The sequence below is a fragment of the Hyaena hyaena genome, unplaced genomic scaffold, assembly GCF_003009895.1.
Source record: "Hyaena hyaena isolate Hyena2069 unplaced genomic scaffold, ASM300989v1 scaffold_5, whole genome shotgun sequence".
Classification (NCBI taxonomy): domain Eukaryota; kingdom Metazoa; phylum Chordata; class Mammalia; order Carnivora; family Hyaenidae; genus Hyaena; species Hyaena hyaena.
The window spans coordinates 7,659,034-7,673,675 of record NW_024080637.1 but is presented as its reverse complement, the minus strand read 5'-3'; the positions used below and the strand labels follow the sequence as shown (position 1 = coordinate 7,673,675).

Genomic DNA, 14,642 nt, shown 5'->3' with positions numbered 1-14,642 from the left:
ATTTTTTGAGAGAGAATGAGGAAGTGAATGAGGAGAGGCAGAGAGAGGGCGGACAAAGGATCCAAAGTGGGCTCCATGCTGACAGCAGTAAGCCTGATGAGATCACGACCTGAACTAAAATTGGAAGCTTAAGCAGTTGAGCCACCCAGGCACTCTTCACTTACTACATTTTTTTTTTTTTTAACTTACTGAACCACCCAGGCACCCCCATTTACTACATTTTTAAAAAATGTTTTGTTTTATTTATTTATTTATTTATTTATTTATTTATTTATTTATTTATTTTCAGAGAGAGAGAGAGCGCGTGCGCATGTGAGCAGGGGCAGGGCAGAGAGAAAGGGAGACCCAGAATCTGAAGCAGGCTCCAGGCTCTGAGCTGTCAGCAGAGCCTGATGCGGGGCTCAAGCTCATGAACCACGAGATGATGATCTGATCTGAAGTTGGGCACTTAACCAACTGAGCCACCCAGGCTTCCCAATGACCATTCATTTTTCTGCTTCAAAATGGAATTTTTCCTTATTGTCCATAGGATAAAAAAAAGTCTGTGTTTCATAACTTTGTCTACAGATCCCATCTGCCTTTTACCTTCCTTTCCACTTTTCTTTCTAGCTGTCCTTCCCTTTTATGCCACTGTATTCCATTAATGCTAATCTGTTTAGGGTCTTTACAAGTAATCTGCTGGTCTATGCCTCCTTGCCTTTGATATGTTCTTCCATCCCCTCCACCCCACCCCCAAATTGGTATTTATTTAGTTGTCAGAACTTTTCCCAAAGTTAATCTCCTCTGTACTAATTTAATACCTAGTACAACTTACTACTGCATGTAATACATTATTATAATAATTTATTTACCTGATGTGCCTTCCTAGACTGAATTTCTTGTGGTTACAGGTATCTAACTACCTTGTGTGACCATTACTTAACATAGGATCTTGTACACAGAAGATGCTCGGTAAATCTTTTCTAAATAAAACCTAGTACTACCCATTCATTTTATAGATGAGGAAAATGAGGCCCAGAGCGGTAAGTGACTTGTTAAAGGCTATCTATTAATTTAGTTAAAAGTAATAATTGATAGTGTTATTTGCATATTATATATCCTGTACTATTTACCTATTTCATTGTTTTTTTGTTTTTTTGTGAGCAAGGTTACTGTGGCTAAAACTGGGCTCTGGAGTTGGATGGGTTTTGATTCCTGATTCTGCTACATATTTTGACTTTGAGCAAGTCACTTAACATCTTTAAGCTCTAGTATCTTCACTTATAAGATACTAATTAATAGTATTATAGTATTATAAAGAATAAATGAGGTAATCTGAGTAAAGGTTAGAACAATGCTTGGCACAGAGTAAGCAGTAAATATAGTCATTATTATTAGAATCTATCACTGTTCACTGACCACAGTGTCTCCTGGAAAAGGCATGATATTTAGTTGTTATTACAGGCTGGTTCTGGTTTTCTTATAGGCAAGTTGACTGATAGAACAGCAAGCATTTTCCGAGGCAACCAAATGAAACTGAAGCTGGTCAATATTCAAAAAGCTAAAATCTCGACAGCTGCGTTCACAAAAGCCTTCTGCCATCACAAAGTCATTGAGCTGGATGCTACTGCAGTGCACACTGACCTCCCAATTCCAGACATCCTAAGTGGACTCTGCAGCAATAGCTGGATCCAGCAAAACCTTCGGTGTCTCCTGTTGGACTCGACAAGCATCCCTCAGGATTCAAGATTACCGTTCTTTGGTCAGCTTACCGGTCTTCGCATTTTAAGTGTTTTCAATGTTTGTTTTCATAGTGAAGACCTGGCTAATGTTTCTCAGTTACCAAAACTGGAAAGCTTGGATATCTCCAATACTATGGTCACTAACATCTCTGCACTCCTTACCTGTAAGGATCGACTCAAGTCTCTCACAATGCACTATCTGAAGTGTCTGACCATGACCAAACCACAGATTCTCGCAGTTATTAGAGAACTTAAATGTCTGCTTCACCTTGATATTTCTGATCACAGGCAACTGAAATCAGATCTAGCTTTTCATTTGCTGCAGCAAAAGGATATTCTGCCTAATATTGTGTCACTGGATATATCAGGTGGCAGTTGCATCACCGATGGAGCTGTAGAACTGTTTATACGGCAGCGGCCTGCGATGCAGTTTGTGGGACTGTTGGCTACAGATGCTGGTTATTCTGACTTCTTTACTGCAAAGCAAGGCTTGAGGGTTGGTTTTTTTTTGTTTTTTGTTTTTTTTAATCTGAAATAAGTTTGTTTTCATTTGTTCAGAACGTTATCAGGCTTTTGTATATCAGAATCTGTGCTAGGTATTAGGGTTACAAAGACAAATAAAAAATCCTTAAGGAGCTTAACAATAATTATTGTGTAGGTAGTATGTAGTAGGTTGTGGAATTATAATCTAAAGCAAGATATGGTCCTGGCGTGCAGGTCTTCTAGTCTAGTTTGGTATAAATATAGCTATTTATACATTCCTGCCTATATGCCAGATGCCACGTTGTGCATGTTGTTTTCCTCTTTCATCCTCCCATTTTATAAGTGAGGAAATGGAAGCTCAAGTTAAGCTTCTTAGCCATAATCATGTAACAGCCTATTAAATGGTAGAGCTAGGACTTCTATCCAAGTCTTTGTGACCTTAAAACTTGCTCTGTTCACCTCTGTTAACGTTTAATTATAATTAGTAAGGCAGCGATCAACATTTTTGCCAAATGTATGAGAGAAAACAATTTTGAAAAGAGTCTTAAGAAAAAAGTTTGGAACATTGCCAGAGCAAGTTTATAGCCAATCATGGTGCTGATTTTTTTTGTTGTTGTTTTAAATGTGGAACTCTACGAATTTGCATGTTATCCTTGTCAGGACCATGCTAATCTCTGTATTGTTTCAGTTTTAGTTTTAGCTTATTGCTGAAGCAAGCATTTATGGTGCTGTTTTTAAAACAACACACATTGGGGCGCCTGGGGTCAGCTCAGATCATGATCTCACAGCTTGGGCGTTCGAGCCCTGCATCGGGGCTGTGCTGACAGCTCGGAGCCTGCAGCCTACTTTGGATTCTATGTCTCCCTCTCTGCCCCTCCTTTGCTCATACTGTTTCTCTCTCTCTCTCAAAAATAAATAAACATTAAAAAAGATAAAGCAACACAAATTTAAGTATTTATGTTCCAGAGTATTTCATGGATTTATTTATATTTTGAGAGGGAGTGCAGGAGGGGCAGAGGGAGAGAGAGAATCCCAAGCAGGCTCCACACTGCCAGCATGGAGCCTGACATGAGGCCCAAACCCATTAACTGCGAGATCATGACCTGAGCTGAAATCAGAAGTTCCAATGCTTAACTGACTGAGCCACTCGGTGCTCCTAGAATATATATTTTTTAAAACCGTGGTTTTCTACCTTGATTGTACTTTGTAATCACTTTGGAAGCTTTGAACTATACTGGTGCCTGTATCCTATCTCCCATAGATTCTGATTTAATTGATTTGGGACTTGGCATGAGCATTAAAATTTTGAAAGCTCCCAGGTAATTCTAATGTGCAGCTAAGGTTCAGAACCACTGCTTTGAAATGCTTTATATTTATACCATATGTAATTCTTTCTAGGGTGAGAGAGAGTAAGATGATTTGCAGTCCTTAGTTGTTTTCATTCATCTATATCTACCTGTCTATCTTACCTATCTATTTATCTATCTATCTATCTATCTATCTATCTATCTATGTTGGCACTACACCCAATATGGGGTTGAACTCACAGCTGGGAGACTAAGGGATGCATGTTCCACTGACTGAACCAGCCAGGCATCCCCGTTTTTTCCCCACATTTTTATTCTTTTTTTTCTTAAATAAAAGGTCTCTCACATATTTATTACTAAACCAGCCTACTCGTGCAGAAGCATAGTGACAGACGAAAATCACTTCCTGATAAAACATGTCTGTTGTTCAGGTAGTAGTGATGCTTACAGAATTATAGGATATGAACACATTACCTTCATGCAACATAAATATGTGTGTCATCTCACATGCAATCCATTGTAGACCCAGCTTGGTTCCTCTCTGATGTCTCCTCTTAGAGCTATACCTGATTTTATTACCAGTTTTCTTGTAAATTGACTAGGGAATGGAGCGCTTCTGCTTTTGTTTCTTGGCCAGGAATTATTGGGTTCTGAAAGTCTTTTTAAAAAAATTTTTTTTAACGTTTGTTTATTTTTGAGACAGAGACAGAGCACAAGCTGGGGAGGGGCCGAGAGAGAGGAAGACACAGAATCTGAAACAGGTTCCAGGCTCTGAGCTATCAGCACAGATCCTGGTGCGGGGCTTGGACCCATGGACCGCAAGATCATGACCTGAGCCGAAGTCAGATGCCTAACTGACTGAGCCACCCAGGTGCCCCGATTCTGAGTCTTGTAAGAAGACATGGAGAGGGATAGGTGCACACCCCATGATGGCAGAGGAAAGGAGAGAGCTGTTTTCACATTTTTATTCTTTTAATTTGAAAATAGCCATTGTATTTTGAAGCCTTTTTAAAATAATTTTTTTAACATTTATTTATTTTTGAGAGACAGAGTGTGAATGAGGGAGGGGCAGAGAGAGAGGGAGACACAGAATTTGAAGCAGGCTCCAGCCTCTGAGGTATCAGCCCAGAGCTGGATATGGGACTCGAACTCATAACGAGATCATGACCCCTGAACTGAAGTCGGGCACTTAACTGACTGAGCCACCCAGGGGCCCTTGAAGTCTTTTTAATTTTCTGGCATGCCTAATGAAGGTGGAAGCCATCAGTTACATCATTAGAGTAGAAATAGAGATAATAATGTGAACTTTTAGGTTAGGTACATAGAGAATTGTTTACCGGGAATGTATACTTAGGCCTGTTTCAGATTAATAGCAGTTGGTGTCAACAATCATCAAAAGACCACAGCTATCGGGGGAAAATTTTTTTTAGTACATAAACTCTTGGTATATGCAGTAATACGGGAGAAATGCTGGAATATTCTGCAGAGGGATAATGAGTGTAGTTAAGATACTATCAAAGTGGGTACACCAAAAGGAAATGGGGAGCTGTGTTTCAGTATACACAGCTTATCTGGTATACATGTAAGTTTAGTTTATTTTGAAAATTTTAAATTCTGCATTATATACAGTGTTAGATACTTTGGGATGGAGAGGAGAAACTATGATCTTCCCAGTACTAAGAAACGCTGAAGATCTTAAGCCAGCCTTATGTGGAGTGGAGTGTAGGGTATGGCAAATTTAAAATTTTAATGATTCAGAAAAACTTTTATTTAATGGAAATACTGTTTTAGATCAGATGCAAAGTATACTAAGTATCTTTGTTATTTAGGTTGATCAAATATTTGCTTGCATTAACATGAATAAAATCAAATGTAAGCAAAGACCTTCAAACACAACAAATATGTTATTTATTGCCCCCCAAATTAGAATGGGAAACATGTACTTAACTCCTTTAAAATGGGCAGAAAGCAGGGGCACTTGGCTGGCTCAGTCCATAGAGCATACAACTCTTGATCTTCAGGTCACGAGTTCAAGCCCCATGACCCTCCCCTGTTCACATTGTGTGTGTCTCTCTCTCAGAAATAAATAAAAACATTTTAAAAAATTTAAAAAAAAACCTTTAAATGATTTTAGAATATATCCATTGTTTTAGATTGTTTTTTTAAACAATTATTTAATGTATATTTATTTTTATTTTGAGAGAGAGACAGCATGCGTGAGCAGGAGAGGAACAGAAAGAGGGAGACACAGAATCTAAAGCAGGCTCCAGCCTCTGAGCTGTCAGCACAGAGTCTGATGCGGGGCACAAACCCACGAACAGTGAGATCAGACCTGAACTGAAGTTGGACGCTTAGCTGACTGAGCCACCCAGGTGCCCCTGTTTTAGATTCTTAATGTGGAAGAGTTCCTTAGTCCTTCCTGTCCTTTGTGACATTGATATTTTTGAAGAATACAGATTAGCTTTGTTTTGTTGACTTTTTGAAAGAATGTTCCTCATTTTGGATTTGTCTAACGTTTCCTTATAATTAGATTCTTCATTTTTGGCCAGAATTCCACGTGAGTTATGTTGTATCAGTCTCAAAGACTACAATCCTGAAGCACACAGTGCCCCTCATGAGTCCTGTTACTTTTCATCATACAGAGAATTGTCCAGATATTATACAAAATATCCTGTATAGATAAAATACTATCTACGTAGTATTGTATTGTCTCTACACTACATGGATGGTATTTTTTTCTCTTGCAACCAATAAGTGATATATAATATACTTGAAGACTATGAAAGTATCTTGATCCTCATCAATCTTTCTAATCTAGATTTAGCATCCATTGATGATTCTTACTTGAATCAGTCTTTACTGGAATGGTTGCAAAGTGATGATTTTCCAGTCTAGCCCTCAGTTGTACTTTTAGCAATAGGCTTCTCCACCTGTCTGTCTAGCTTAATCTCAATATGAACTCATTGATTCTTGTTGTTTTCAGTGCTTTACAATTCAGTACTGTCCTTAATTATTTTGATGCCCAGTTTGTTACAGATTGGCCAGTGGGTGGCTCCTGTTATTTTTACACATCCCCATTATTATAATTGTTGTTATTATTTTAAGATTTTTATTTCATTTTTTTAAATGTTATTATTTTGAAAGAGAGTGTGAGCAGAGGAGGGGGCGGGAGGTGGAGGATCTGAAGCAGGCTCTACACAGACAGCAGTGAACCAGATGCAGGGCTCAAACTCACAAACTGTGGGATCATGACCTGAGCCCAAGTTGGACACTCAACCAACTAAGCCATCCAAGCTCCCCTTTGTTGTTGTTTTTGATCACTTCCTCACTTTCTGGCACATTAAGATGTTTTAGGCTCCATATACTTTCATGGACCTAGCCCTTCTGGCATTTCTACTAGGAGCCCTGATTCCTTTTATTAAGCCAATATCTGAATACTAGGTATGTTCATAGTTGTTGGGGTATCTTTGTTGTTATCGTTGTTTAATGTTTATTTATTTATTTATTTTGAGAGAGAGAGAGAGAGAGAATGTGAGGAGGGGAGGGGCAGAGAGAGAGGGAGAAAGAAAAAGAATCTCAAGCAGGCTCCATGCTGCCAGTACAGAGCTGTGTGTGGGGCTTGAACTCAAGAACAATGAGATCATGACCTGAGCTGAAATGAAGAGTTAGACACTTAACCAACTGAGCCACCAAGGTGCTCCTGGGTATCCTTGATTTTAAGTCCTTTTGGCAAACAGGGTTAAGGAGATCTATGAAATTAATTTCAAAGTAATACTTCCAGATGTCCATCCTCACACCATTCTCCTTTGCCTTTCTATATTCTTTTCTTGCATCTCCTCTTTTCCACAGGGAGAACCTTGGTTCTCAAAAAGCACTGACACATTTGCTTAATCCTACAGTACACATAAAAGAGTTTTTAAAATGGGTATACCTATACTACAGTGAAACAGAAACCTGCTAAGAAGAATTGAAGATTTGTTTGCAGTTCTTTCCTCCTCCCCCAGACTGAGGGTATAATCAAGGTACTAAGCAGATGTATTTAGGTTCCCTTATTTCCTCTTACACAGTAGGTAGTAGATACTTTGTATTTATTACTTAACAATAGGTCTTGAAAATCACCCCATGTCAGTTCATATTTCCATTCTTTCTTTTAAACTTTTTTTTTTTTTTTTTTTTTAAGTAATCTTTATCCCCAATTTTGGGCTCAAACTCAGGACCCTGCGATCAAAAGTCCCTTGCTCTACTGACTGAGCCAGCCACGCACCCCCATATTTCCATCTTTTAAGTGTTTTGGATGACAAAATACATATAACATTAAATTTACCATCTTAGCCATACTTAAATGTATAGTTCAGTGGTATTAAATACCTTCATAATACTGTGCAACTATCACTACCATCCATTTCCATAGCTCTTTTCATCTTGAAAAACTGAAACTATATACCCATTAAACACTAGCTCCTCATTCCTCTCTCTCTCTAGACCCTGGTAAACCACAATTCTACTTTCTGTCTCTATGATTTTCACTAGGTACGTAAGTGGAATCATACAGTATTTTTGTGATTGGCTTATTTCACTTAGCATAAGTGTCCACAAGGTTCATGCATGTTGTAACATATTGCAGAATTTCTTTCCTTTTTAAGGTTGAATAATATGCGTTACGTATATACTACATTTTGCTTATCCATTTATTGTCAATGGACCCTTGGGTTACTTGTATGTTACCTCCAGCTATTATGAATAGTGCTGCTGTCAATAAGGGTATTCAGATATCTTTTTGAGACCCTGCTTTCAATTCTTTTGGTATAGACCCAGAGGTGGAATTGGTGGATTATGTGGTAATTCTGTTTTTAATTTGTTGAGGAACTGTCACAACTGTTTTCCAAAGCAGCTGTACAATTTTATATTCCCACAGTGCATAAACATTCCATTTTCTCCACATTCTAGTCAACACTTACTATTTTCTGTTTTTGCTTTTGAACAGTAATAATCCTAGTGGGTGTGATGTTGTATCTCTTTGAAGTTTTTAAAAAAATTTTTTTGTTCTTTTCCTTTTTCTTTTTCTTTTTGATATAGAGAGACACAGATCATGAGCAGGGGAGGGTCAGAGAGAGAGGGAGTGACAGACTCTGAAACAGGCTCCAGGCTCTGAGCTGGCAGCACAGAGCCTGACACGGGGCTCGAACCCACGAACCACGAGATCATGACCTAAGTGAAAGTCGGAAAGTCGGACGCTTAACCGACTAAGCCACCCAGGCGCCCCTTTCCTCCCTTATTTATTTATTTTGAGAGAGAAAACCAGCAGGGCAAGGCAAAGAGAAGAGGGGTCAGAGGATCTGAAGTGAGCTCTGTGCTCAGAGAGACCAATGCAAGGCTCAAACTCACAAACTGTGAGTGAAATCATGACCTGAGCCAGAGTTGGACGCTTAATCGACTGAGCCATCCAGGCACCCCATCTTGTTTTCTTTCTTTTTTTTTTTTTTTTAATTTTTTAATTTATTTCTAGGAAAGAGAGAGAGACAGCGTGAGCAGGGGAGGGTCAGAGAGGGAGATACAGACTCTGAAATAGGCTCCAGGCTCTGAGCTGGCAGTCAGCACAGAGCCCGATGCGGGGCTCGAACCCACGAACCGCGAGATCATGACCTAAGCAACAGTCAGACGCTTAACCGACTAAGCCACCCAGGCGCCCCTAATGTAAGCATTTATTGACTATAAATGTCCCTCTTAGCACTGCTTTCCCTGGGTCCTTTCAGCTTTAGTATGCTGTGTTTTTTGTTTTTGGTTGTCTTAAATATTTTTAATTTCCCTGTGATTTATTTGAATCATTGGTTGTTTAAGAGTATGTTATCTAATTTATATAAATTTACACATTTCCAGTTTTGCTTCTATAATTTATAAATTCATCTTGTCAAAAAAGACCATTTGTATGATACTTATTTTTATTTTTTAATTAATTTTTAAAAATTTATATCCAAGTTAGCATATAGTACAACAATGATTTCGAGAATAGATTCCTTAATGCACCTTACCCATTTAGCCTATCCCCCTCCCACAACCCCTCCAGTAACCCTCTGATTGTTCTCCATATTTAAGAGTCTTATGTTTTTATCCCCCTCTCTGTTTTTATATTTGCTTCCCTTCCTTTAATGTTCATCTGTTTTGTATCTTAAAGTCCTTGTATGAGTGAAGTCATATGATATTTGTCTTTCTCTGACTAATTTCACTTAGCATGATACACTCTAGTTGCATCCACGTAGTTGCAAATGGCAAGATTTCATTCTTTTTGAGTAATACTCCGTTGTGTGTGTGTATAATATACAACGCATCTTTATTCGTTCGTCGATGGACATTTGGGCTCTTTCCATACTTTGGCTACTGTTGATAGTGCTGCTATAAACACTGGGATGCATGTGCCCCTTTGAAACAGCATTGTCTGTATCCCTTGGATAAATACATAGTAATGCAATTGCTGGGTCATAGGTAGTTCTGTTTCTAATTTTTTGAGAAATCTCCATACTGTTTTCCAGAGTTGATACTTATTTTGTAATCTATAGAGCCCAAATTTCTGCTCTGACACATGGTCTATCCTGGAAACGTCCCATGTGCACCTGAAAGGCTGTGGATGCTGGTATTGTTGGGTAGAGTGTTTTGCATATGTCTGTTAGATCTAGTTGGTTTATTGTGTTAAGTCCTTTGTTTCCTTCTGTATGGTTGTTCTGTCCATTATGGAGTTGGTTTTTGAAGTCTCCATTATTTTAGAAATGTCTATTTCTCCCTTTAATTCTATCAGTTTTGTGTCCTGTTTTTTTTGTTTTGTTTTTTGAGAGAGAGAGCACAAGCTAGCAGAGGGGAAGGGCAGAAGAAGTAGCAGGCTCCATTCTCAGCGCAGAGCCTGATGCAAAGCTCAGTATCACCACCATGAGATCATGACCTGAGCTGAAATCAGGGGTTGGACACTTAACTGACTAAGCCATCCAGGTGCCTCTTTGTGTCATATGTTTTGATAGTCTGTAATTAGATACATAAATGTTTATACTTATTATATCTTCTTGCTGTATAACTTTTACTAATATATATTGTCTTGCTTTGTCTCTTGTAACCTCTTCTGATTTTAAAGTCTATTTTGTCTGACAGTAGTATAGTCACCCCTGCTGTCTTTTGGTTATATTTGCATGGAATATCTTTTTCCACCCTTTGATTTTCCTTCTAGTTATGTCTTTGGATCTGAAATGAGTCTCTTGTATATAGTGTATAGTTGGAACACATTTTTTTTTTAAATTTATTCTTCCAATCTTTGTCATTTGATTGTAGCATTTAATCCATCTACATTTAAAGTAATTCGTGATTAGAAGGGACTTTATCATTTTGCTCTTTGGTTTCTATATGTTTTGTAGCTTTTTTCCCTTCATTTCCTGCATTACTATTTTCTTTTTTGTTCAGCTGATTTTTTTATAATGAATTTTTAAAATTTTTAATGAATTATTTCTGAGAGAGAGAGAGAGCAGAGCGTGAGCAGGGGAGGGTCAGAGAGAGAGGGAGACACAGAATTTGAAATGGGCTCCAGGCTCTGAGTTGGCTGTCAGCACAGAGCCCGACACAGGTCTCAAATCCACAAACTGCGAGATCGTGACCTGAGCCAAAGTCGGACGCTTAACTGACTGAGCCACCCAGGCGCCCCATGTTTTGCTTTGTTTTTTGAGTAATCTCTGCACCCAACATGGGGCTTGAACTCATGACCCTGTGATCAAGAGTTGCATGCTTTACCATCTAAGCCAGCCAGGTGCTCCTACAAACCAGTTTTAATATATCACTAGTTTTTTAAATTGCCCATGTATTTACCTTTATTGAGATCTTTGTAAGATGTCTTCTTATTACTGTCTAGTGTTAACTTTGTTTTACTCTGCAGGACTCCTTTGAGCATTTCTTACAGGGTGGGTCTAGTGATAATTTCTTCAGCTTTTGTTTATCTGGGAATGTCTTGGTTTCTTCCTTACGTTTGAAGGACAGTTTTGCTGGATATAGGATTCTTGGTTCGCATTTTTTTTTCCTTTAACAACCAAGCATACCTGTTTGTCCACTGTCTTCTCCCCTTTAAAGTTTCTGATGAAAAATCTGCAGATAATCATATCGAAGATCCCTTATGTGTGATGCTTTACTTCTCTCTTACTGCTTCCAGGATTTGTCTTTAGCCTTTAAAAATTTGATTATAATGTGTCTTGGTGTGAGTATTCTTGAGTTCATCTTACTTTAGATTTCCTAGGATATTTATATTAATGTCTTTCATCAAATTTGGGAAATTTACAGTCATAATTTCTTCAGATATTCTCTCAGCTCCCTGTTTCTCTTTGTCTGGGATGCCCACAGTATGTAGTTTGGTCTGCTCATTGGCATTTCATAGGTTCCTTAGGGTCTCTTCACATTTGTGTGTGTGGGGGGGGTCTTTTTGGCTTTCTGTTCCTCTGACTCCATCATTTCCATTGTCCTGTTTTCGAGTAGGTTGATTCTTCTGTCTGGTGAAATCTGCCTTTGAATCCCTCTAGTGAAGTTTTCATTTTAGTTATTGCATTTTTGAGCTCCTGAATTTCTTTCTTTTTCCTTCTTTAAAAAAATTTTTTTTAGGGGCACTTGGGTGGCTCAGTCAGTTAAGCATCCGACTTTGGCTCAGGTCATGATTTCATAGTTCGAGCCCTGCGTCGCGGGCTCTGTGCTGACAGCTCAGAGCCTGGAGCCTGTTTCAGATTCTGTGTCTCCCTCTCTCTCTGACTCTCCCCTGTTCATGCTGTGTCTCTCAGAAATAAATAAAAAACATTAATAAAAAAATTAAAACATTTTTTTTAATGTTTGTATTTGAGAGAGAGAGACATAGTAAGACAGGTGAGAGGTAGAGAGAGAGGGAAACCCAGAATCCAAAGCAGAATCCAGGCCCTGAGCTGTCAGCACAGAGCCCAATGTAAGGCTCAAACCCATGAACCATGAGATTATGGCCTTGATCTGAAGTTGGGTAGTTAACTGAAGTTGGGTACTTAACTGACTGAGCCATCCAGGTATCCTCTCTTTTTCTTTTTTATGATTTCTTTTCTGTTGATTTTTTTCTCTTTTGTTCATGCATCATTTCCTTGACTTTATGTATATCTTTCTTTAGTTCTTTGAACATCTGCAAGACAGTTGTCTAGAAGTCTTTCCTATCTTTTTTTTTTTTTTATGTTTTCATTTCTGAGCGAGAGAGAGGCAGCGTGAGCAGGGGAGGGTCAGAGAGAGAGACACACAGAGAATCCGAAGCAGGCTCCAGGCTCTGAGCTAGCTGTCAGCCCAGAGCCCGATGCAGGGCTCAAACTCCCCAACCATTAGATAATGACCTGAGCCAAAGTCGGCTGCTTAACCAACTTTGCCACCCAGGTGCCCCCAATTCCTTTTTGTTTTGAATGAGCCATACTTTGCTCTTTTTTTTTTGTATGCCTTGTGATTTTTTTCTTGTGAAAGCTGGACATTTGAAATTTACATTATGGTAGCTCTGGAAAACAGATTGTCTCCTATTTTTAGGGTTTGCTGTTTTGTTACTGTTTTCTGTTTTGATCTGTGCCAAGTATCAACCTGAGGTACAAACTTTAAGGTCTTTTTAGGTCTTCTCTGAATCTTTCTTGGGTACGTGCAGTCACTTTGGAATTTTCTTTATCTATGCATTTGTTTTGAATGTCTTGGTCTTGGTCTTTATTTTTGTTTGTTTGTTTATTTATTTATTTTTACAAATAGTTTATTGTCAAATTAGTTTCTTGGTCTTGGTCTTTAATGTCTGGCTCCCCAAATTGGAAAAAGAGTAAAATGAAGACAAGGGGGTTATAAAGGACACTGGCCCTTTAACTTCCCTGGAAGTCACTTTGGCTGGAGGGAGAGGGCACTGAACAGTGGGGGAGGTACAACCGTGGCTGCTCACCTGTGTTCTATACCTATGATCAGAAGCAGCTATCTGTGATCAGAGCACATATCCCTGGTAATTGGGAGTCATGATCCTTTTTCCTATCTTGGCTATAACAAGCTGAGTGTGTGTTGCCCTGGATGACTTCTGGTGGCTGATGGGTGGGGGATGGGCAGCAGTTACTGTGCTAAGAGCTGAAATAGATGGGAACGAATCACAATTTACTATCCAAGTCTTCTGGAAATTGCAAGCCTTTAATAAACCCCCGAGTTCCAACATAGTTCTATCAGACAGACAATTTCCCAATGTACTTATTGACTGTGGGGAGACAGATCTCTGGTTAAATATATTAAATGCTCACCATGTATCCTTTTGCTAGAGTTTCCTCGCCCTCTCTTGGTTACTGTACAAAACTTCTTTAGAAGGTTTTCCAGGAAGGAGATGTGTGTCCTGTTCTCTGAGTTTTTGTTATTCAGTCTTTTATATTTTTATAGCCTTGATATTTGAAATAAAGCTTGGCTGGATATAAACTCCTTTTTTACCTTTTTCTTTCCTGGTTTCTTGAAAATTCTCTGCTTGACTTGCTTTTTATGTTGCTTGTTACGTCCCATGACTGTCTAATTCTCTGTGTTATTTATTTGATCTTTTTATCTGGAAGTCCTGAAGATTATTTTATCTTTAACTTTTATCTTTTTTTTTTTAACTTTTTTTTAAATGTTTTATTTTATTTCTAGGAGAGAGAGAGAGACAGCGTGAGCAGGGGAGGGTCAGAGAGAGAGGGCCACAGACTCTGAAACAGGCTCCAGGCTCTGAGCTGGCAGTCAGCACAGAGCCCGACGCGGGGCTCGAACCCACGAACCGTGAGATCATGACCTAAGCGAAAGTCGGACGCTTAACCGACTAAGCCACCCAGGCGCCCCATCTTTAACTTTTATCTTGTACCAAGATATGTCTCAGATGATCTCAGTTGTCCCTGGTACTTGGTGGATCCTTTCAGTACATTGATTTAGGTCTTTTTAAGAATTATTTCTGTAAAGTTTTTCTAGATAATAGTTTTATTTTTTATTTTATTTTATTTTTTTTAATGTTTTTTATTTATTTCTAGGAGAGAGAGAGAGACAGCGTGAGCAGGGGAGGGTCAGAGAGAGAGGGAGTCACAGACTCTGAAACAGGCTCCAGGCTCTGAGCTGGCAGTCAGCACAGAGCCCGACGCGGGGC

General features: G+C 38.9%; 1 protein-coding gene and 1 pseudogene across 1 annotated transcript in view; one reads left to right on the top strand and one right to left on the bottom strand.

Annotated features, from left to right (window-relative positions):
- ZYG11A (zyg-11 family member A, cell cycle regulator) overlaps positions 1–14,642 on the top strand; it is an 88,869-nt gene that overhangs the window by 24,031 nt on the left and 50,196 nt on the right. Inside the window, exon 3 of the mRNA XM_039238122.1 lies at positions 1,466–2,217. Coding sequence (XP_039094053.1) covers positions 1,466–2,217 — 752 coding nt within the window. The remainder of the gene's footprint in view (positions 1–1,465; positions 2,218–14,642) is intronic.
- Positions 2,823–2,922, bottom strand: LOC120236452 (annotated as a pseudogene).